At 38.2% G+C, this 22,603-nt stretch overlaps 3 protein-coding genes across 8 annotated transcripts in view; 1 reads left to right on the top strand and 2 right to left on the bottom strand.

The window, feature by feature from the left end:
* The window catches only part of cdc42bpab (CDC42 binding protein kinase alpha (DMPK-like) b), a 47,310-nt gene extending 40,860 nt beyond the window's left edge, over positions 1-6,450 (bottom strand). For all 4 annotated transcript variants that reach the window (XM_052535423.1, XM_052535420.1, XM_052535421.1 and 1 more), the window contains exon 1: positions 5,614-6,450. In XM_052535423.1, coding sequence (XP_052391383.1) covers positions 5,614-5,791 — 178 coding nt within the window. In that variant the 5' untranslated portion in view covers positions 5,792-6,450. The remainder of the gene's footprint in view (positions 1-5,613) is intronic.
* A 3,049-nt stretch (positions 6,451-9,499) lies between these two features.
* On the top strand, positions 9,500-11,842 carry lft1 (lefty1). The gene is made up of 4 exons (XM_052535675.1): positions 9,500-9,990; positions 10,161-10,404; positions 10,517-10,756; positions 11,230-11,842. The coding sequence occupies exons 1-4, from the start codon at positions 9,624-9,626 to the stop codon at positions 11,552-11,554; spliced, it is 1,176 nt and encodes a 391-aa protein (XP_052391635.1). The 5' UTR covers positions 9,500-9,623; the 3' UTR covers positions 11,555-11,842.
* Positions 11,843-12,038: 196 nt separating this feature from the next.
* hnrnpub (heterogeneous nuclear ribonucleoprotein Ub) lies at positions 12,039-22,139 on the bottom strand. 3 transcript variants are annotated; one of them, XM_052534993.1, is made up of 13 exons: positions 21,470-22,139; positions 20,246-20,360; positions 17,392-17,465; positions 17,168-17,307; positions 16,988-17,087; positions 16,766-16,878; positions 16,414-16,677; positions 15,766-15,885; positions 15,389-15,686; positions 14,979-15,248; positions 14,642-14,898; positions 14,223-14,321; positions 12,039-14,025 (listed from the first exon to the last, which is right to left on the bottom strand). In XM_052534993.1, exons 1-13 carry the CDS (start codon positions 21,900-21,902, stop codon positions 13,975-13,977), a joined length of 2,334 nt encoding a protein of 777 aa, XP_052390953.1. In that variant the 5' UTR covers positions 21,903-22,139; the 3' UTR covers positions 12,039-13,974. The 3 variants fall into 3 exon arrangements, with proteins under 3 accessions (XP_052390953.1, XP_052390952.1, XP_052390951.1); XM_052534992.1 differs by having other exon boundaries at positions 14,223-14,318; positions 21,443-22,073; XM_052534991.1 differs by having other exon boundaries at positions 21,443-22,071.
* Positions 22,140-22,603: the final 464 nt, after the last annotated feature.

Genomic DNA, 22,603 nt, shown 5'->3' with positions numbered 1-22,603 from the left:
AAAAGCATTTGGCTTTTGTTCACAACACGGTCTGCCACAAATGGTTTACTTAGATCTTAAATGGCGAATGAAACTGAGTGTCCAATATTTTGCTCTGCCAAAGCTGGTACACAGAAGTTACTGATAAAGAGACTGGCCAGTCAAGAACTGTGATGCATAGAGAGGAAAACCGACAACACAGCGTAGGCATCATACAGCTGACAAATGAGCCTCTTCACCCTCCACATCGGAGCAGCAAAGACCTAGAGCTCTGAGTCAGCACTTCCATGCAAATCTGGCCTTAGTATAAGCAGAGTGCAGCAATTCCTCATATACAGTGTGCAAGGAGGGTCTCAGAGCACCGATGCACTGCAGCATTGGCTATCGGACAACTGGTGTGTGTTATGTCAAATAACAGATCTCTGCTAGCGAAAACACCCTAAACATGTGTCTAGAATGCGTTACAATACATATACAATGACAAAAAAACATTTACTTTTCCCATATTTCTGTGTGCTGTTACAGCTCCAGGCATGGGCGGGTGTTTAAGTGTGTAATGTTAGCTCTAAATAAGACGTTCCAGTTTGACTGCTGGAGGGTTTGCTGGAATGAGGGACCGGAGTGGGAATGGAGACAGATGAGGGAGAAGAGGTGAATTCTTTGGCTTTAAACCATACTATTACAGCCGAGCGATCCGAGCCAAGCCCTCCACAGGAGAAACATCATGTGACAGGGAGGAACAATGCATCCAGATCTCTACATTGCTGAGGCGTTATTTTGGAATTTTGGCATTGCTCTCGCACCTCAGTGTAGCGCAGCTCAATGTCTGGCATGCTTTACATTTTAGCAGGACATCTATGTAATACAGCCATATTTATGTCCAGTGACCTCACTTTTAAATGTAATGAATAAAAATAAAAATATGAATAGGCAATAAAATAAATAATAATTCAACTGGAAAAATCCACAAAAAGGTTTTCTTGTGTAAAACAAAAAGTCCCAAACAATACTGTAGTCATACCAGGCACAATGATGTATCAGATGTTAATACCATGGTATTTTGATTGATATGCTATTATAGTATTTACTTATATTTTGGACTTATATTTTTTTATATTTCATTTTTCATCTTATTTCAGTTAGCTAGCCAAGGACATGTTTTCGGGGTGGTCTTAAGTCTACGCTTTTCATCTAATATGTATATTTTATTTTAATTCAGCTTTATTTAAATTACCAAAAAATATATATTTTTAATAGTTTTTCATATTTGCTAACAATAAAAACACTGTGTATCATGCGACAAAATTACTACCATAATCACATACATTGTAAAAATATAAAATAATAATAATTATATATATATATATAATTATTATAATAATTATATTTATATACAGTACAGACCAAAAGTTTGGACACACCTTCTCATTCAAAGAGTTTTCCTTATTTTCATGACTATGAAAATTGTAGATTCACACTGAAGGCATCAAAACTATGAATTAACACATGTGGAATTATATATGGAATTATATACATAACAAAAAACTGTGAAAAATGAAAATATGTCATATTGTAGGTTCTTCAAAGTAGCCACCTTTTGCTTTGATTACTGCTTTGCACACTCTTGGCATTCTCTTGATGAGCTTCAAGAGGTAGTCACCTGAAATGGTCTTCAACAGTCTTGAAGGAGTTCCCCAAGAGATGCTTAGCCTTTATTGGCCCTTTTGCCTTCTGTCTGCGGTCCAGCTCACCCCTAAACCATCTCGATTGGGTTCAGGTCCGGTGACTGTGGAGGCCAGGTCATCTGGCGTAGCACCCCATCACTCTCCTTCTTGCTCAAATAGCCCTTGATGCCTTCAGTGTGACTCTACAATTTTCATAGTCATGAAAATAAAGAAAACTCTTTGAATGAGAAGGTGTGTCAAAACTTTTGGTCTCTACTGTATATATATATATATATATATATATATATATATATATATATATATATATACAATGTTGGAGGACGTTTTACAAGAAAAAACCATTTCAGTCTTTCTACTTAAGAATTTCATGTTTCATATAATGTGTTATTTGCCTTTTTTGTAATTATTTGTGAAATGTACTAGCAATTTCTGGGTGAAAACTGTTTTAAAGCATACTATTTTTTTCAGCTTACCATTGCAGTTACACTATACACACCAATAAAATTAACTAAATAAAATAATATTATCAGAGCAACATGTCCAAAAACTGTGGTATGTACTTTTTTGCAAATAAAAACGTCTGAACAATATTTCCACCGGTCAAAGGCTCCCATGCAGACAGTAAGCCAATTTGGTTTTGTACTGACAGTGCAAACTCTATATTCTTGTAGGTTTTGGAACAAAGCTGAAGGAATACCTGTTTAACATACTGCACTGCTTAATAAATGTATCATATGGGAAACACTGTCAAACAGTTCCCCCAAGCTACCGCCAATCTTCTTCAGGGTCATTCAAGGGAAAACGAATGAAAAGCTGAAGTATGTACACCTCTTTGCCAATTGGCCCAAGATCCATTTCAGTGAAAAGCCCAGGGAGTGCATGAATTCACTCTTTCACAATGAAAATAATCAGAACAATACAATATGGCTCTGGGTCACTGGTCTAGACTTGGTTGGCGATGGAAGCACAGGAAATATGAATGATTCATTCATTATGTGTCTTGCACGGTTATGCATACATTTCTCTGGAGGACTGGGACATTCCAGGGGGTTTCGCATATAATTGCTTAGCGGCCTTGTCCCAACATACATGTGATTCTCATTATGTTGCAGTACAATGTGACTGCCTCAAGGCTTCAATTACGATCTATCAACCATGAATGTGGAATCCTCACCTACTTCTTACCTAAATCATCAGTGGCTGATGGGTTCTCTGAAATTGTGTTTATGAACTGTCAACAGATGCTGAGGAAAACCAGAGCACCCAGCCAAATTTATCCCCTTATTGCCTTTCTTTTACAAAGTAACGCTGGACTTCCAGACTCCTTTTTGAAATACAAACGGCATAAAAATGTGTTAGTGTGTCATAAAGAAGCAAGACACGCAGTCCTGTGTGAGGCTAAATTTGACCTCTGTGACAATTAAACTGTGACTTTGGTCAACCATGCCAATGAATGTCACAGCAGTGAACACTAAAATGTGAATGAATGAGTGAGCTAATGAGCTCATGAGTGAGTGGCCTATCCAGTCGGTCTTTAAATAGTCAAGTCCACAAAGGGGACAAACACAATGAACACTGTCATTTCCCCATATGACATCATGTGTCCAGCGGCTCAGTAGAGTTTCCTGACGCTGCCCCAAAGAGACTCCCCAGTGGAAAAGAACATTTTAATTTTTTCGCATAAGCACACATGCACAATGACGCACAATAGCTCTATCTCAAATCATACTGACCTGAGTACAACAACATGAGTCTAACTAAGTCACTAGAAGGCATTTTTGATTTGCATTTTCATTAAAATCCCAGTAGCAGAAGATTGTAAACAAAACCCCAAACTACAGACGGACTGTGCTGTGAATTAGCACTGCACTCAGATGATGGTCAAGGAATTGAAATGCTGTTTGTTACATTCTATTCATTTCACAGAAAGTTACATAACAAGACAGCTGGTTATGCCAAAGTTTTCAGAAGAGCATTCATTCTGTTCCATTTTAAACTAGCAATTAGATCATTTACCGATGGAGGATGAACTCTGCTGCATAAAAGTTTGCCTATTTGTCTTAATCATTCACATCTTATTTGTTTCAATAGTGCTCAAGGTTTTGGAAATGATACAGACACATATCAGCCTGGATATAAGAAGTTTGTTGTTCTAGAACAGGTCTCCAAACTCAAAGAGGGCTGGTGTCCCGCAGTGTTTAGCTCCAACTTACCTCAACACACCTGCCCAGAAGTTAGTATGCCTAGTAAGACTTGATTAGCTGGTTCAGGTATGTTTAATTAGGGTTGGAGCTAAACTCTGCAAGACACCGGCCCTCTGGGGACCCCTGGTCTTGATGCCATTCTGTATTATCACTCTGAATTATGCTGCCGACTCAGGCTATGTTAGGCAAGGCAAAGGCAAGTTTATTAACATAGCACATTTCGTATGCAGTGGTAATTCAAAGTGCTTTAAAGGGGTCATATGACATTGCTAAAAAGCACATTGTTTTATGCATTTAGTGTAATGCAATGTGTTTATGCGGTTTACATTATTTTCCACATAAGGAACATTATTGTTGCTTCTCTAAGTCAAATGCAGAATTCTTCAAGCTTGTGATGGAAAAGTTACACCTGTTACCATACTGTGATGCTGTGTCCCAGCATGACAAGACAAAAACAACAAAACCCATTAAACACGAGGCATTTGTTACATGCAGTGGGGGTATAATTACTGATTATAATGACTTATACTGTCTTTTAACGCATTGTTTTGCATATGACGCTGCACAAACATAAAACCATGTCTGCATTTGTGATCGGAGAAACGATAAACAACAAGCTCTACTATACACTGTTCAAAACTCGGTTTTGAATCATCAGTGGCAAAATCTTTAAATATGAAAACATACTTTACGGACTGTGAGTCAGAAGCGTCAGACTTTCCTTGCAAAGTTGGAATTGCCCACATTATAAAAACAGACACCAGCATTGCAGGTTGCTCTCACAGAAAACAGTCCTCGTCCTCAATAAAATGTGCTGCACACATCTGAATATTTGGGTTGACTGTTCTGGAACAGTGTTGTAAATACAACTTAACTACTGATTTCTAGTTGTGTCCTCTTTTGGAAGACCAAACAAAGTAGTTTCACTTTCACAACGAAACACACAGCGTCTCCAAAACATGGCAGCAGAGGCAACAGCGAGAATAAAAGTTACGTCTTCTATCTTTGCGTGAACATGTGGCCGGAATTATGCAAATCTTCCCACATCGTGATGTAGAGACGTGGGGGCGTGTTAGAATGAGCCATTTTAGGGGGGCGTGGTTGACTCTTAACTTTTATAAAGAATTTCTTTTTGGATTTGAGACTTTAGTCTTTGCAACTTTACAGATCTTCTTTATGCACCAATAGCGTGTAATACTCCAAAGAGAAAGGAAAAATTTAAATTGCATCATATGACCCCTTTAAGGTAATTTAACATTTAACAAAAATGTAAACAGTAACCAAAAAAGGTTCATAATCAATAAAAATAAAATAAAAAGCAAAAGAATAAAGAAATAAACTAAATTGACGTTTTTTTTTTTTTGTTTTTTTTTTTTGGCTTAGATGAACATGTTTTGTGAGGTGAATTCAGTGCTGGCTGAAAACTGTATATAAAGTAAACATTACTATTATTAATAGTAACAGTCAGTTGCGTGACACAGTTGGTCATGTGATCTCAACATGCCGGCGCCCATGAGGGGCAGACCCGAGTCATGTACAATAAAACCATTTTTTCTCTAAGACTGATTGCTCTGGAGTCTTCATCATTACCGAGTGCGCCTGTAGCTACTTCCCAAGAATTAACTAAACACATTAAACACCAAAATAAACACGAACAATAATATGTAAAGAACTGTCAAGCCATCAAAAATATGCATGCTAATCGCGTGAAAGACAATTCGTGCAGTGCATGAAATATGTCTTACCCCAGTCAAGGAACTCCAGGATGTTTTTCTCTCTTCTTAGGGGAGAATTATTGCATTCATCATACAGACAAACAAGAATATCCAACAAGGTCTCCACGCTGAAGCACTGGCCGCTGGACTGAGACGGGCCATCAAGAATCAGCTTCTCCAGCTTCTTCAAACGCACCTCACCAGACATGGTTTCAGTTGCTGCTGGTGTCTCACAGTATGGTCAGTTTTTGCTCCCACTGTAGCAAATGGGACGCTCCAAAAAACGTAATGTCTCAAAAAATATTGTAAAGCCTTATCATGGTCCCTCTCACACCGATCCGTCCCTATCAATCCACAACATCACAATTTCGCAGTCCTTGGATGCAGAGAACTTACAGCCATCGACCCTGCCCTGGCCGATGGGTTTGACGTATAACCTAGGCTTATGTATTCCCGATTTCAGCTTCTCCTATAAAGGACACTTTTCACTAAACAAGTCACTAAATAAGTTAAAAGCAATCCCTTGTGATATGGTGATATCTGTGGTTATCCATTATGCAGTAACAAAAGCGCATCAGCAGCACGGGATCTGCATTGCTACAAAGCCCCATATGCCCCTCCTCTGGCAGGACTGCGAAAGCCCTAGCAAGCTGTTTTCCCTTTAAATCCCTCTCTTAAAACGCTGGCAGAAGGAGCAAGCCTTGCTTTCGAAAACTGTTATGCACTTGACGACAGAAGCTTTTGCTGGATATATGTGTCCTCGTTTATGTCGGCTCGGTTGGAGGGCTCCGCTCGCGCTCGCGGTGTGTGTGTCTCTCACAGCTCGCTGCTGCTGCTGCTGCTGCAGGCGAAACCCGGCAGCATCATGGCGACCGTCACAGCATCTGCTGCAGAGGATGGAGGGGTATGCTGGAGGGAACGAACAGAGAGTGGTGTATACTAGTGAAGAGTGTGCGAATTATCCCACAGTTATTCGTTGACCTTCAAGGGGGGTCGACCATTTAAGGGATTTCTGTTAGTGATTTGGTGTTGAGGTTCGTTTCGTGAAAGCCAAATTGTTTTCTAGCGCAGTGCGCTAATGGTCAAATGTTTTAAAAATGACCAAATACTTGTTTTAAATTATTTTGGTAAATAATTAATAATGTGAAAATGACAGGACTTTTTTGTTGACGTGCGTCAGCTGGCGACGGAAAGAGCTCGAGCGACGTACTGTTGCTATGGTTACCAATGAAGGCGAACGCGACTTCAGTTGTTGAGCGTCTATTTATCGCACTATTCGTACGCTAACTTTTTTATTCATATCTTAGAAAATGCTCTTTAATTGGGTATTATATGAGCATACCTACTTTTACATACATTGTTTTAAGTTCATTGTTTTGTTGGTAATTCGCACCTTGAGAGTAATGTTACTTGAAATTCATACATACACACACATATTATATATGAAGTCACTGAAAAACAGTCACGCCTATAAAGGAAAAGAATTACGTTTTTCCTCACATTTTCTTTTCGTATGCATCTTATCTTATTTTGTAAAGGTCTCTTGTGCAGAACTTACTAATTCTTATGAAAAACGAGCACGTTCGCCCTCTTGTGTCCGATATTCTGCATTGCAATTGAAGTATGTAATTTAATCAAGTGCGTCTGAACTCCTCGTTTGCATTTATATGTCCGTGGTTTTATGTAACTTGTTCAGCGAAGCGGATATGCTTATAAATGTTACATTACATTTTGTGTTTTAAAATATCTTAGATATTAACTTAACTTTAAACTGTGACTACTATACCTAGAACTAAATATAGCCTATGCTATTTGTAAAAAGTAGTAACATTGATTTTAATATAATATTTAGACTTCCTTTTATATATCCCAAACAAGCAAGTTTATGCAGCAAAACATATTTGTAAGATCAAACGAAAGTGTCATAGCACCGTTATTACTTTGTAACAAACGTTTGTCGTTGGAGAACATGACATCTTCTCTTCTCATAACAATTCTTCTATAAATCTGAATCCGACAATTGCCACACCAGGCCTAATAAGGTGCTAATCGTCTCTTTCAAGTCAAAACATTTGAGGTTAGGACCAAACTGTGGCAGGATGTAGGGAATTTTGAACAGGAAGTTCACATTCAATTATTAGTTTCTGTAGACCATGAGAATTTGTTTAAACATCCTTAACCAAATGAGCGGGTTTCGTATATATGATCTGCATTATGATTCCTAATCGCTGACAGAAGAACACTGAGTTTTTAACGCAGTAATATTTACAGTCGTTACCTTAATGACGAACTGTTTGTTGTTTTATCAAACCGAGGCGGCACCCGTTTGAATAGAGCTGTCTGTCTTTCGTATGTAATAGAGAGAGGTGTTAATTAGCGCGTGCTTTGTTGATTGGCGTGTACCTCCATCCTTTGATTAAGGGCTACTACCTGTGAGAATTAGATGGTACTTATATTGACAAAGGGACTCAAAATAATCGACAAGGGAAGGAAAGAAGACTGACAGAACTCACACAAGAATCCAGGACTTCAGTTTTGCGTGGATCATGTGTATTGTACAAAATGAGTCAAGCAGGGCCCTAGACTGAGGATCGTTGCCAATTAATTTCAAATCTAAAAAATTAAGTTTTAAATAAAATATGCTAAATATAGCATTTGTGTTATTTATATTTTTTATGTGGGATTATTTGTTCAGATTTAACATCCAGACTTGCAGGATGGTTCAAAACATTATTTCTAAAATATTTAGAGAAACATGCCTGTTTTTAGTTACCGTCTTTCTGATGTATTCTATTTATATATTAATTTTTCATAATAATAATAATAATTATTTTTCAGATATAAATTTATCTGAATCGTCTCTTGTTGCAGATATGGTGATACTCTTCTGGGCTCAAACAGTGAGCTCTTTAGTCTGATTCTGCATTTGTATTGCATTAATCTCCAGCCAGTCATTCGTCATCTGTTCTTCCTGTGAGCTACTTTAGTCTGTCTGACATTTTAGAGCAAATAGAGAGGCCAATACACATACTCAGACACTGGGCCCTCAGTGCCACTAGCCCTCTTCTAATGTTAGTGTGACCAAACAAGGCATGGTAAATCTGGCAATGGAATCAGATAATCACCAACCTGTGAAGAGCCCCCCAATCCACATCCATACCACAACAGTCTGTTTGCCTAATAATTTTAATCTGTGCATAAAGCAGAAGGATGGTGGTCTTCGAATAAACATAATCCCTCCCAATGATGATGGGCCCACAGCGAAGGTGACCAACAGAAAGGTGCATAGACAGAGGGATTGATACTCCGTATTGACAGACTCTTGCCAGACTAGGAATGTTTTACCATTTCCAGGGGAATGTACACACGAGGAACAAGGGTGCTGCATCAACGTGCACATGCAAACTAGAAAAGAGGGTGCATTCTAGGTTCACTATGTCTGGAAGCTCATCAGTAAATCCATGCAAGAACATCATGTGTCAGCATTAAACATAATATTACATTAACAGCAATTACAACATATAATACATTCATACATAATTATGTTTTTTTTAATCATAATTATGTAACTATAAGGAGATTTTGTGACCCGTTTTGGTATTACATAATGTTACAAATCTATCTATCTATCTATCTATCTATCTATCTATCTATCTATCTATCTATCTATCTATATATATATATATATATATATATATATATATATATATATATATATATATATATATATATATATATTAATATATTTATTTACATATATGTCTATCTATTTACATGCTTTTCAATCATCTATCTATCTATCTATCTATCTATCTATCTACATGTTTATAGCTGTCATCTATTTTTTACATACATGTCTATCTGTCTAACTATCTTAGAAATGTCTTCTATTTGAATGAAAGGAGGTTATCTGAATTCTTATTCTTGTTTAAAGTGTACATTTTGCGTTAATTTCTCCGATCAATCGCGGCTTTCATGTATCATCATCCTTCTGATGTCAGTCACCACCCCCTTGTCAAAGTGCGAACAATGGGGGTCTCATGGGCGCATTTAAGGACGAGCCGCTGTCAAAGCAGAGTCATCTCAGCCCGAGAACAGCAGCTCAGAGTCAGAACCTCTCCAGCATCTTCACGTGGAAGATGTCGTCAATCCGTGCCGCGTGCTTCCTTTTCGCAGCACTTTTCGCAATGGTGAGGGGTTTCACCCACGAAGACATGAAAGACGCTCTGCTGAAGACACTGGGACTTAGTGAAGTTCCGAGAATTCACAAGCGGGATCTGGAGAACCTTGTGATTCCAACGCACATTAAGAACAAATATATTTCAATGCTGAAACTGCACCACGCAAGAAGACGCCGCTCGCTTCCCAGTTTAGCCGGCATACTGAGGGGAATCCCTGGCAATGCAGGTAAGATTAATATACAGATTGAAAATGCACGATATGAATTAAATACTACAATTTAGTAAAGGAAATATGGGGATGGAAATGAACAATTACTGCTGCTATATTAACAAAATAATTTTAAATAAGCAAAATTTAAATATAGTTTATTCATCAATCGCTCTCGTCTATTCCAGACATCTCTGGTGAATTTGTATATTCTGACACGACACGTCAACGCGTGATGTTTGAGATGACATCAAGGATTCCGGAGAACAGTGAAGTGACCATGGCAGAACTGAAACTGTTCAAGAAAGCCCCACACAAGCGCTCCATACCAGAGAGAAAGGGCCACAGACCCGTCAACAACGCCCGGGTGAGCATCTACTGGGTGGAACCTCTGGAAGACGGGTCGAACCGAACATCACTAGTGGATTCCAGGTAAGCAGAGACGGCCACAGACGGTTAATATTCTTTCTTAATTATGCTAATTTAACTGCTGATTGGCGTTACGGAACAAGCATGCTAATTGTCACAACCATCACCTCTTCAGGTTGATTCCCATTCACGAAACCGGCTGGAAGAGCTTTGATGTGACCCAGGCGGTGCACTATTGGTCGAAGAGGCGAATGGAGATGCCCATGCACCTGGAGGTGTGGATCGAGGGCGAGAGACCCGGCAGTTACGCGGCAGAAATGGCCAAGTGTGTCCGTTTCACTACTCAAGGTCCAAACGACAACACTCTGGGAAAACCTGAGCTTGTTCTTTACACCCTCAACCTCGAGGAGTTTGGGTAAGCGTGGCTTCATTTCAAAGCAGTAGGCTATAATGCCAATAAACAATATTAACTCAATTTCTTACACATGCAGCCTTTATCTGACTTAATTACATTTTATATATGATTACATTTAAATAGTCAAATAGCTAATTAATAGCAATGCCGATAATTTTTTTTAAAAAATTATACAAAATAATTACTTTATTTTAATTATTGATTAATTTAAAAATATATATATGATAGCTAGGCCTATGTACATGTAAAAAAAAGTTAATTTTAGTGAAAGTTTTCTAAAAGTAGAGTAGCCTACTCAAAAGAATCACTCTCTTGTTATTCTAATTATATATGGGCCTGTTTAATGTGATTTAATGTGTAATATGGGCTCCCTAGTGTAAAGTGTTAGCTACGGGAGAAACTTTCCCAAAATAAAAATGTGTTACATTTCAAACGTACAATGTACTAATATGCTTTTATTTTTTGCGTTGCAGATCTAGCGGAGACTGTGAAACCAACAAAGACAGTGACATGTGCTGCAGGGAAAAATACTTCATCAATTTCCGAGCCTTGACTTGGACCCAGTACTGGATCATCGAACCATCCGGGTATCAGGCGTTCCGGTGTAACGGCGGCTGCCGGCAGCCCAAGCGCAACTACGGTTACGGAGAGAGGAAGTGCGCGGTTGTAGAGAGCGCGCCGCTACCGATGATGTATTTAGTGAAAAAGGGAGATTATACTGAAATAGAGGTAGCCGAATTCCCAAATATGATTGTAGAAAAGTGTGGATGCGCAATGGATAATATTTCAGTTGTATGAACATGGTATTTGCCATTGACCACATGACAAAATGTACTTAAAAGCTATTAGGATAAAAAAGGGTGTTGGCAACTTAAGCCTTATTGAGACTATAGCTCAAGCACTTTGTATAAATGTGTAAATATTGCTAAATTGATATGCATTTATTTTTGCATTTTTATATGATGCCTTATGAAGTGAAAAAGATTGATTTGTAGATGTTATATTTTCAGCAGTAAATAGAATGGGTTTGTTGCATATGTCAACCTGGGATTGAATATAAATTAAACTATTTTTCATTGAAACTTTCTCAACTTATTCACTGATTTTTTGGTCAACCAAATAAATATTAGCATATTCCAGTATTTGCAGTCAATGATGGCAAAAATAAAAATTTTGGGTGAACTATCCCTTTAAACAGTTAGTAAACAGTTTCAGTAATTACTAGACTTAATATTATAAAACTATTTTGCATTTAGAGAACAATTCAGTGAGAAGACAATGATTTATCTTAGAGGTTTATTACATTATTTAATGACACATTTCCTTACATTGAAACACTTTTAACATTCATCGTTGAAAAATCAAAGCCAAAATACAAACAACATCCCACCTGCAGTCTCTCAAGAACACACAATGCCACATTTTTAGCACAGTTTAGTAAATACATTTTTCATCCTCAAAATAGCGTATTTTGCACAAGCAACGTCTGTGTAGTAAAACAGTATCATCACAAATCTCTCATGCCATGCTATCCAGTTAAAAACCAAATATTCTATTAAAAACCATTACCCACTGGAAATCATTTACAGAAAAAAAACAATGCTTCCTGAAATAAGTTACTTTTACATCAATTTAAATGGTATATAGTTAAAATATTCCACTTCAACTATTGCATCATGATAAAATACACCAATTTTAAGTCAAAAATAGCTGCCCTTTTCTTTGGCCAGTTGGCGCTTTATAAGAAATGGATTAATTCAGACAAATCAAGGGCCTGGATTGATGAAAATCAGAATTTATCACTGATGGGATTATGGGGTGTATGTGATATTATTGTGGTTTCAAAGATGAGTATCAATAAGCAGGTGATGCAATTCGAGAAAATCCTTATCAGTTAGTAAATCCAGTCGACTCGCCAGTATTTTACCGCTCTCTCCATGTAATGCATCTGAGAATTTAACATAAGAGAACTTGCTTATTTGCTGGTTGTTACATCTAAAACCGCTTTCAAGGCCACCATTTGACAAATTAATCCCAAAGGAAACCTTTTAGGACATTTCTTGTAAAATGGTCTAAATATTGTTGTATAATGTAATTTTAAATGTACACCTGAAACAAGTTAGTTGCAATATTACATAGATCAATGTAGCGATTACTCAGTTAAAACTAAAAAAGGTTGCATTAAATATTTTGCTAAGCCATTTTAAAAAGTGTTGCTATAAAATGTTAATCAGAATGAACAGTATTAGCAAGTTTAGTGCAGTTTTTATAATGAAGCTATAAATCAACAAAGCTTTGCTGAATTGTGTAAATCAATAAGCAAAATCAAGTGCTTAACTTCAGATGAACGTATGTTTCATTGTGGCTTCTCTTGGTTTCTTAGAGGACACAAATGCATAAAATTATGCAGTGCAAAAGAAACAAATCAAAGTAACTGGCTAAACTGATTTAAAAATCTTTCCAGTGTACACCCTACAAAAACAAGACAATAGAGTCTGATGGTCCTGAATTTAGAGACAAATCTGATTGCCATTCAAATACTCTTTGAAATGGGTTGTTCAAGATATCAGTCAAAAGCCATAAAATGTCGTAGAAAAGCAAGCACATCATTTATTGCAAACATATGATGTAACCGTTACAGCCTGGGGCTAACAAAGAAAAACTTGGATCTATAAGAAGTAAATAGAGGACAATATGTTCACTCCTTCACCGAACATGAAGGGCAGAGATGTTGCGTAAATATTAATGATTATTGTCAAAAGATTCTAAAAGATTAACGTCGACAGGGATTCTTAAACACTATAACTCTTAAACACACACACACACACAAAAGAAAAACCCTGAAAAATAATAATTTACATTGAGTAAAAATGACATTTTACAGAATAAAATTCACAACCCTGAAATTCAAAGCATCCCTTGCACAAGACAAGTGCTGGGATTCCTGATATAACAATATATCAAAGCTGTGATACAAAATAAAAGGGGGAGGAAATACATTTTACAAAGATTTAAGAGTGAAGCAAGCACACATCTATGTAGAACGTAGACTGTTTACTTCAGTAGGCGGAATGTTTGTTTGCCACTTGCTTCTCTTATTTAAAAATGGACTTCCTTTAAAAAAAAATAATAAACAAGGACCATAAAAGTGGATGGTTATTCAGTGGCTGTGCATTCCAGTGCACAAGAGGCCAAGAGTCTTTAATACAAACGCGCATTTAGTAATATCCTGGGTGGTACTGTTGATTCCATGGCTTCTGGTTCCAGAACTAAAGGGTCAAAGAAAGTTTAATCAGTCAGATGGACTACAATTTGGTTTCATATATAATACTTTGGAAATCACAGACACAATCTAAATTTTTTGAATAAGTTAGATTTCTCATTGGAAGTTTATACAATGTATGGCTTATCGGTGACCCTATTAAATATTAGCTTTCTCAATGGGACATATAATAGCTGTTCTTACCCCTTGTTGCCAACTCTGGTTGAAGGCTTGGGCAAAAGATCCGTTTTTGTTGCCAAAACCACCACGATTCTGCTGATGGCCTCCTCTGCCACGGAACTTCTAAAAATGTGAAGATTCAGGATTATTCTCCAAGTCAAAGTCAAATTGAGGTTTCACTACCATTCACCAGTTCGGGGTCAGCAAGAGTTTTTTGTATTGTCACATCTCACAATTCATCACAGAAATAAATTACACGCATACATATATAAAAAATTAAATTATTTTAAGCATTAATAATGTTTCACTATTACAGTTTTTACTCTATTTTTGATCAAATAAATCTTAAATCTTGTAGGTAAAAGACTTTTCAAAAGCATAAAAAAAAATCTTACCAACCCCAAACCTATCATCAGTAGTGTAGTCACAAAAGACATACTAACCTGCTGGAAGTGTCCTCTGTTATTGGGTCTGCCTTGTCCACCGCCGCGGTGCATGTTACCTCTGTTTGAAGGCCCTCCGCGACCCATTCCACCTCTGCCGCCTCTCATGTGCCCACCTCTGGGGACCATTCCCCGGTTGTGCATCCCACCAGCTCCACCTCGGCTATGGAACCCTCCTCGGAAGACAGGTGGTGGCGGTGGTGGCGGCATGTAGCCACCGCGTGGGTGACGATTATAACCACGATGTGGTACTGGTACTAAAAAATAGAGAGGAAATTCTCAGTGTAAATTAAGCATTACAGTTCACAAAAAAGAAGAAGAAAAAAAAGCGACTTACATCCTCTGAAGTTTCCACGGGCCTGGAATCCACCTCTGCCTCCACGTGGGCCTGGACCACCACCCCTACCGAACTGGGTCCTAGGCCCTTTGCCTCGTCCGCCTCCTTTTTTGGGGGTCACGGTGCCTTGGTTGGGTTTCTTTTCAGGTGGCAAAGCACTCTTACTCTCTTCCTTGTACTGCTCCAAGAGCTTGACAGCCTCCTCCTTCTGCAGTTCCACATATGTGACCTCAGAGAAGCAGTCTCCCACCTCTGGCAACGTGTAGATACCTGCAGGTAAAAACAAACTTTTATATTCCTGATGTTCTTACTTTGTGCCAGGTTGTTTTTGAATTCACTGATGTAAAATATGCAATTTTGGACTGCAAGGAAATCTAGAGGTGCAGTGGTGAAATGACATCATGTCTTACCTTTCATTTTCAGAACGGCATGCTCAGGTACATCTTTGCCATCAGTTTCTGCTTTCTTCTGTGTTCTCTCCTTGAAGGCCTCATCAGTGGGGAAAACCACTACAGCTTTGCGTTGGAAGCCAGCAAACAGACACATCTTCCTTCTCTGGGCTGGTGCAGACACGTTTGTCTGATCCAAGATGTAGTTTCTCTTTTTGCGGGCAGCAATTTCAATAAACTTGCCCAGGAACAACGGAGCACGCTGAGAGATGGCTGAGAGTTTCGCTGTGTCTTTGTTTTGCCTCTTAATGCTGTTAATCTGCAAGTCCAAAAAGTGAGATTAGACAAGAAAATAAGACAAGATTTTTTTTAAAGTTTTTAAGAAGTATGTTTCTCACCATCATCTTTTCCAAGATGGTGTTGGTGCCGAGGACATTGTACTTCCCAGGGTTCTCTTCAACATGTTTATTTACCCAAGCAGTTTTCCCAGATCCAGGAAGACCGACCATGACGATCACCTTGAAACCAACATAGTGATCACAATTAAGTCAATGCATGCAACAACAAAAAATAAGTTAACCATTTTCATGTTTTTTTTTTCTCATGTCATGAATGTTTATAGGTTTATAGGTTAAATACAATTCTGTTCAAAAGTTTGGGGGCCATAACATTTTTTCAAATGAAGTCTCTTATGCTCAGCAAGGCTGCATTAAATTGATTATATTTTAAAATCTAAATGTATGGCAGTGATGGCAAAACAGAACTGTCAGCAGCCACGACTCCAGTCTTCAGTGTCCCACGATCCTTCAGAAATCATTCTAATATACCGTTTGGTGCTCAACAATTATCTTATATTAACGTTGAAAACAGTCAGTCTCCTTAATATCTTTGTTCAATAGAAGTTCAAAAGTACAGCATGTACCGTAATTGAAATATAAATCTTTTGTTAAATTTATAATCTTACATTCTATAAGTACTGGTTTCAAACAAAACCTCTTGAACCATAGTGTATGTTTCAAGATTAAAAAAAAAAAAAAAAAAAGTACCTCGCAATCTTTCTTGGTCTCCGGTCCTTTAGGTCCTCTGACACGCACATCCACAGGAACTTGCTGCAGGAAGGTGAAGCCCTCCAACTGAGGGAAGAATGGTGTCTCCATCTGACCGAAATTGAACTCAACCGCACAGTTGTGGCAAAGAACATGGGGGAACAGAGTTTGTCCGGCCAAGGACTCCTTATTGACCTTGAAAGCCACACCAAGGTCCTTGCCATTTTTGGAATAGGAAATCTCCACTTCATCAGCTTCGAAATTCTATGCAAGATAAAGGAAAAACCAAAGTGCATTAGAATATGCAAGCTAACAGAAAAAATTTAATTCTTTTGTGAGAGGAAGGACTTACAATGAAACAGCCGATGACATCATTTTCATCGAAATTCTCCCCGTAGTCTTCAGTAACACAGTTTGAAGTCTTCTTCCCTTTGCTTGAATAGGAGTAGGAATGCTCCTCCTCACCTAAAACAGTGATACGTCATATTGATTTTTAGGAGATGAAATATGACTGTGCAATAATTTACTGTGGTAACATAGACATGTTAACTTAATATAAACTGAGTGCACTTACCCAGCAAAAGACTTCCATTAGCCAGGGACCAGCCAACATGGACATCATGGAAGTCCATGTTTTTGCTGTTTAAATGCTTGACTGGAATTTTCTCAGTGATCTGAAAATGCATGAGAAATTATAAATCACAATTCATCACTTTTATTTCATCAGTTTGCCTACATATGCTGTAGTAGTCACCTTCATTTCAAAGCAGGCTTTGCCTTTGTTTACACCATACGAGGCACGGCCACCCGCCCAAAGGTAAGCAAAACTCTCCATGGTAAGAGAGGAGGTGCTGTATCTGTCCCGGGATACTTTGAAGTTAAGGTCACAATTGTCTACGGAAACATTGAGAATAAATACGTTTTAGTCCAAGAGAAACTTAATTGGCAGGCATGCTTCTTAACATAAAAAGCACTCACAGGGATCCAGGCAGACCAGGGTGTCATCAAACTCTTCATCTTCTTCCTCCAAAGGTGGCAGGGGAGACTTGGACCTGAAATAGAGTTTATAAGCCATTAATCCCATGAGTGAAGCAGGACTGTGATGGGATGTCCAGGTGAGGTCCTTCCTCATAGTCATAGCAGGGTCAACAGTTGATTTTAGGGATGTAACGATGGACCCTTTTTACAAGACGATGATGTTTAACAGTCATCAGCATCGTAAATCCTCAAAAGTTTTGTTTTGTACATTCATAACACTAATATTTGTATATAACCGTTGCATCAAATTACAAAAAAAAAAAAAAAACGTTAATGTGAGGGTGTTTCTAATGCAGCGTCTACGGGAGGGATGGTAAATTTTATATTGTTCTCTCATCTGACTGCCGTTTTCAGTCTCTCAATTTTTTCTTTACACTGAAAGTCATGAAAACACTATAGTAGAGTTTTTTCCTTTTGCTATTTGAGCATTTGAGAATGCAAAAAATATATTTGTGGTACCCTCCCATTGACTGCTCTTCAAGTTAACCCAATTATGATGACTTCTGCTGCAGAGAAACCCAAAATGTGAAAAAGGTCCATTAACCGTGAGCCTGTTGAAAATCGATTCATATGTGACGATTCAAATCGGTTGAGATGCTAAACAAATCTGGATTCAATTAAGGATAGGAGTTTATATGAATGTATGTCTGAGTGGAAAAGCTTAGATGGTATTGTTCCCTTTCATCTTTTCTTCAGTAACTGCAGCGTTTAAAGCGAAAAAAACCTGCTGGCAGAGAGTGAATCTGCACCTCATTCAGTTTGTCCGCTGTTTCGGTTTCATGCTGATATTTGTCTGTATAGTTTCACAAAACTGAAGTCTAATAATTCTGTTTTGCTTCAAATTTCGAAATCATACAATTTCATTTAGATTAAAAATTTCACTTGTTGCATGTATGCAGCATCTTTCTTTGGCTCATGATTAAAATGCAGTGGTTGCCTGCCTCTAATTTTAAAGAGAAAGAGCACAAACAAAGCCTTTTTTAATTTTTTTTGAAGAGATGTGTGTCATTTTTTTTGACTTGGGGCTTGTTGTCATTTACATTATTTAAATTTTGTTATTTAAGCAGATGCTTTTATCCAAAGTGAATTACAAATGAGGACAATAAAATCAACCAAAACCAACAAAAGAGCAATAATATGCAAGTGTTATTTTAGTATATTATTATAGTGTGTAAAGTGTATTTCAACTTCACAAAGAAACGTGCAGCATATTGTCTAAGCAATAATAAAAGGATACATTTATCATTTGTCTTATATCTCATTTTGTAAAAAACAATCAAATCGTGAATCAAATTGTGAGTTGAGTGAATCGTTACATCCCTAAGTGATTTACATTACCTTAAAATGGCTGCTTAAAACATCTCATACTGTTTTGTGAATTCACAATTGTGAAGGCAAAATTTGCCATCATTGCTTACCAGTTTACCCCATGATGAAGCCTGGAAGAAAACTTGTTGGTGAAATAGAAGGCATCAATGTTGTGCTACTGTTACACTTTCCCATTTATTGGGTCATGGTTTGGAAAGGTCTCAGGATATTTATATATCTACATGCAGATCTTTCTGGAATCTAAAGCTTCTGCCTATTCTTGCTTACACGGACACTAAAATCAGTTAATGTTTTCTATATACGGCACAAACCCTCAACAATAGTTTTAAGAGACATCTAGAGGTTTAATCTTGTCAAATTGTTTTCTGAAGTAACCAATAGCATGTTACATATGTCATCTCACACCTCATGAGGGGGGCCATTAAAAGTCTTAAGCCCCTTTCACACTGCCATTCCGGCAAATACAGGGGTAAAGTGTTCCTGCAATTGGTCCCAATAAACCAGTCAATCAACGTCATTACTAACTGGTACAGATATTGCTACAATTTCTGTGGTTGGGGACTTTCATGCTTGAGATCCTACTTTTGAAATTCCAATACACAAAAAAAAAAATATAGGCCTATACATTTTTTTCCTTAATAAAGAATATAAACAGACTGAGACATTTTTGTTTTTTTACCCAAACACTGGTTCACTATAGGTGAGCAGCAGAAAAGCCAGAAAATTAATAAATGTATTCAATCAGCAATTGATCACCACACACTTGGAGAAAGAACATGCATTACAGATGTAAACATATTTCCTTTTCTTTATGCAATATGAAGAACTGCAAATGTTTGTACTTACCTGCTGACCACGAAAGAAACAGACTTTAAAAGGAAAAATTATTACAGTTCTTTATAGTTTTTCCAAATGCATTAAAAAAAGCATCGTTACAATATAAAAATAAACAGTAAAATAAATAATTGAACCTTTCAGAATTAAAGAAAAGGGAAACAAAAAATACAAACAACGAAGGAACGTCTAAAGATTTAAACAACAATTTGCTACATTACCATTACTTAACCGCCCCATTACGCCATGATACACTTTGCGATATAAACTCTACGTCACTGGCCCTCCCCTGCCATGACAGAAGCCGCATCTTGTGTTATCATCATTGCTTTTGTTCGCTGCCTGATTTCGCCCCACGCGCATACAGTCAGCCTGACAACAGTGTGAGTGTGTTTAACAAAAACATATACTGTTTTTCCATCAGAGCACTATTTGAAGTGTTTCATGATCTTACTGAATGTAAGGTGTTTTGTTTTAGCCAGGAATCACCCTCAACAAAGTTTTACTTTAGTTAAGAGGTAGATGAGGGTTGTTTTCTCCAGGTAAGGCATTGGCATTTAAAGCCAATATATCAAATATATATTAAAAGTGGCACTTCGGGGATAATGAAGGCCATTGCTCCCATCCTTACCGGCTGTATTTGCTTTCTTCAATAAATTCAAAGTAGCCCCTTCCATGTTCCTCCCGGCGTCTCTTAACACCCTTCTTATTCTTCTGATCAGCACTGATGTCTTTGTCCGCATCCCCTTTGAAAATAAAACAAACAGTAATGAAATGCCCGGACGTGTTGGACCTTGGTTTTAAGGGTGGCCCACACGACAGGAGTGCTCGGACTCAACCAGAGTTACAAAATGAACCGACCACCTCTGATCAGACAGAATATTTTGCTTGGTTGTGTCATTATGGCATTCAGGATTTAAACCGCAAGCATTGATCTGATGATAAAGCAGACCAGACAAAAACTAGGGTGGGTGCAATTAATTTTGATTGTGTTTTAAAGTGTTTATCTCTAAAATGTAATGCATTCACCGTCAAAATCAAATAAGTATTTTTATATATACACACTTAGCCTACTGTAGCTGACTTACCAGACAATGCTCACATCTTTAAACAACAAATAAACGGCGAACACCGTCAACACGCAGTATCCTGAACTGACCTTGCACGGAAGTAGATGGTGCCTTCTAGCAACCTGAACCGAAACTAATAAATGTCCCTGTCTTTCGTTGCTTTAAAAAAAAAAAAAAAAAATCGCCATTTTATAGCACTCCTAACCCTATCACCCGCTGAGAATGCATTCATTTAACTATACCCCGCACTTGTTCATTGTCTGCCGTAAGGTTTTCTGCATAGCAACGTCCACGCGAGGGCGACCTGCATCATCGCATGCAGCGAGGCCATTCTATCGCGAACCAATTCTCGGTTTCTGAAACTAGCTAAACCGACCAAAACAACGCGATAGAGCATAGAAATGCGTTAATTGTAGATTAGAGTCTAAAATATACCTTTAACCGTGACAAAATATCAACAATAGCAACAAGCTCCTTAAGACAAAAGGCCCGCGCGGGTGATTGGACTAGCTTTGCTTACACAGCTTAAAACAAAATAAACACTCAAAATCCTGAACTCACTAAATCATTTAAAACACTAAACCACAAACTAGCGCGTACGTTAAACTGAAACCGACCGGATTAGCACGTTAGCTGATTAACGTTACACAATAGGCACCGGTTAGCCTTTAGCCACATATGCTAAACGATGATCTCACCGGCTTCAACCCCCACGTGAACACGATACTCCCGGCGTTTCAGCACAAAACAAAACTCACCCTCTAATGGATGAGATTCAGGCTCACCATCTTCATCGTCGATTCTGTCTATGATCTCGTCGTCTTCGTCCTCCTCCTCTTCTTCATCGAGGGCTTTGTCCATTTCCACGCCGGCGTCCCCATCCTCCTCCTCCTCGCCCATTTCATCGTCCTGACCATCACCCACAACAGCGGCATCACCCCCGTCTCCATTTTGCTCCTCGGCCTCCATGCTCTCGCCCTCTGGCTCTTCTTCACCAATGCCTTCTTTTTCGACTGCAGCACTGTTTCCCTCGGCCTCGTTTTTTTCGGTTGCTTCTACCGCGGTAGCTTCTTCCTCTTCGGCCTGGGCCTCTGCATCGAGCGCGGCCTGCAGCCGCTCCATAAGCTCGGCCTTCAATCCCTTGTCGGAAAGCTGGCGCTTCTTCAGCTCGTCCTTCAACTCGTTCACCTTAAGCTTTTTTACGTTGATTTCACTCATGTTGTCGTTTTAGCGTAGATGGACTATAAAAAAACTAAAAGATTCGATAGTTAGATTATTGCAATCCAGTGAGAGCCGACGGACGTTTTGCTTCTCTGAATTGCGCACAGCCGTGATGATTCTGCGTCTGTCCACCGGCAAAACAATTCAATGGCGCCTTGGGTGCTAGACCACTCCCAATGAAGCAGCATCGAGGAAACTGGGCGTGTTCAACCGTAATGACCATTCTAGATGCTTACGACTTTTCGCTCGTGAATTCAAGATGATTTATTGCCATTTTGAATTCACTTATTGAGCATTACAAACGTAAATGCATCCTTCTTCTTCGTCGTCTTCTTGTATGATTTATGTAAATACACGTATAAACCATATAATGACCTTTCTAAATATCACCCTTATGAATTGTATTTTTATAACCCCCCTATTTATCAATGTATTAAGTTGAATACTAAAGTTTTATACTATAGAAAGTATTTATTTTAGCGATTTGAAGGTCTAATCACTGTATTTGCAGACTGCAATGAGAGAAGCTGCTCTTGGATAAAAACTAAGTCTGTTCGTACGAGATTGTATTGTCCAATATTGTCTCAGATAATGGAGACGGTCAAACAGAGGATATCCAGGGTGGGTAACATCTAATGCTCCTCACTTTCCTCTGTAGCCTGATGGTTTAGACTTCATCCAGACTTGGAAGCTCATGT

Source organism: Carassius gibelio, chromosome A20, assembly GCF_023724105.1.
Source record: "Carassius gibelio isolate Cgi1373 ecotype wild population from Czech Republic chromosome A20, carGib1.2-hapl.c, whole genome shotgun sequence".
NCBI lineage: Eukaryota > Metazoa > Chordata > Actinopteri > Cypriniformes > Cyprinidae > Carassius > Carassius gibelio.
The sequence above is the reverse complement of the archived record's forward strand: the minus strand, read 5'-3'. Positions and strand labels throughout refer to the sequence as shown.

Excerpts from the sequence above, each read along its gene's own strand:
- lft1 (XM_052535675.1), top strand. The coding sequence starts at position 9,624 with ATGGGCGCATTTAAGGACGAGCCGCTGTCAAAGCAGAGTCATCTCAGC. Across the intron at positions 9,991-10,160 it reads GGGAATCCCTGGCAATGCAG|ACATCTCTGGTGAATTTGTA; the intron begins GTAAGATTAATA and ends CGTCTATTCCAG. Across the intron at positions 10,405-10,516 it reads ACATCACTAGTGGATTCCAG|GTTGATTCCCATTCACGAAA; the intron begins GTAAGCAGAGAC and ends TCACCTCTTCAG.
- hnrnpub (XM_052534991.1), bottom strand. The coding sequence starts at position 21,902 with ATGAGTGAAATCAACGTAAAAAAGCTTAAGGTGAACGAGTTGAAGGAC. Across the intron at positions 16,879-16,987 it reads TAATGGAAGTCTTTTGCTGG|GTGAGGAGGAGCATTCCTAC; the intron begins GTAAGTGCACTC and ends TCACTGTTTTAG. Across the intron at positions 15,249-15,388 it reads TGCCGTTCTGAAAATGAAAG|GTATCTACACGTTGCCAGAG; the intron begins GTAAGACATGAT and ends TTTTACCTGCAG.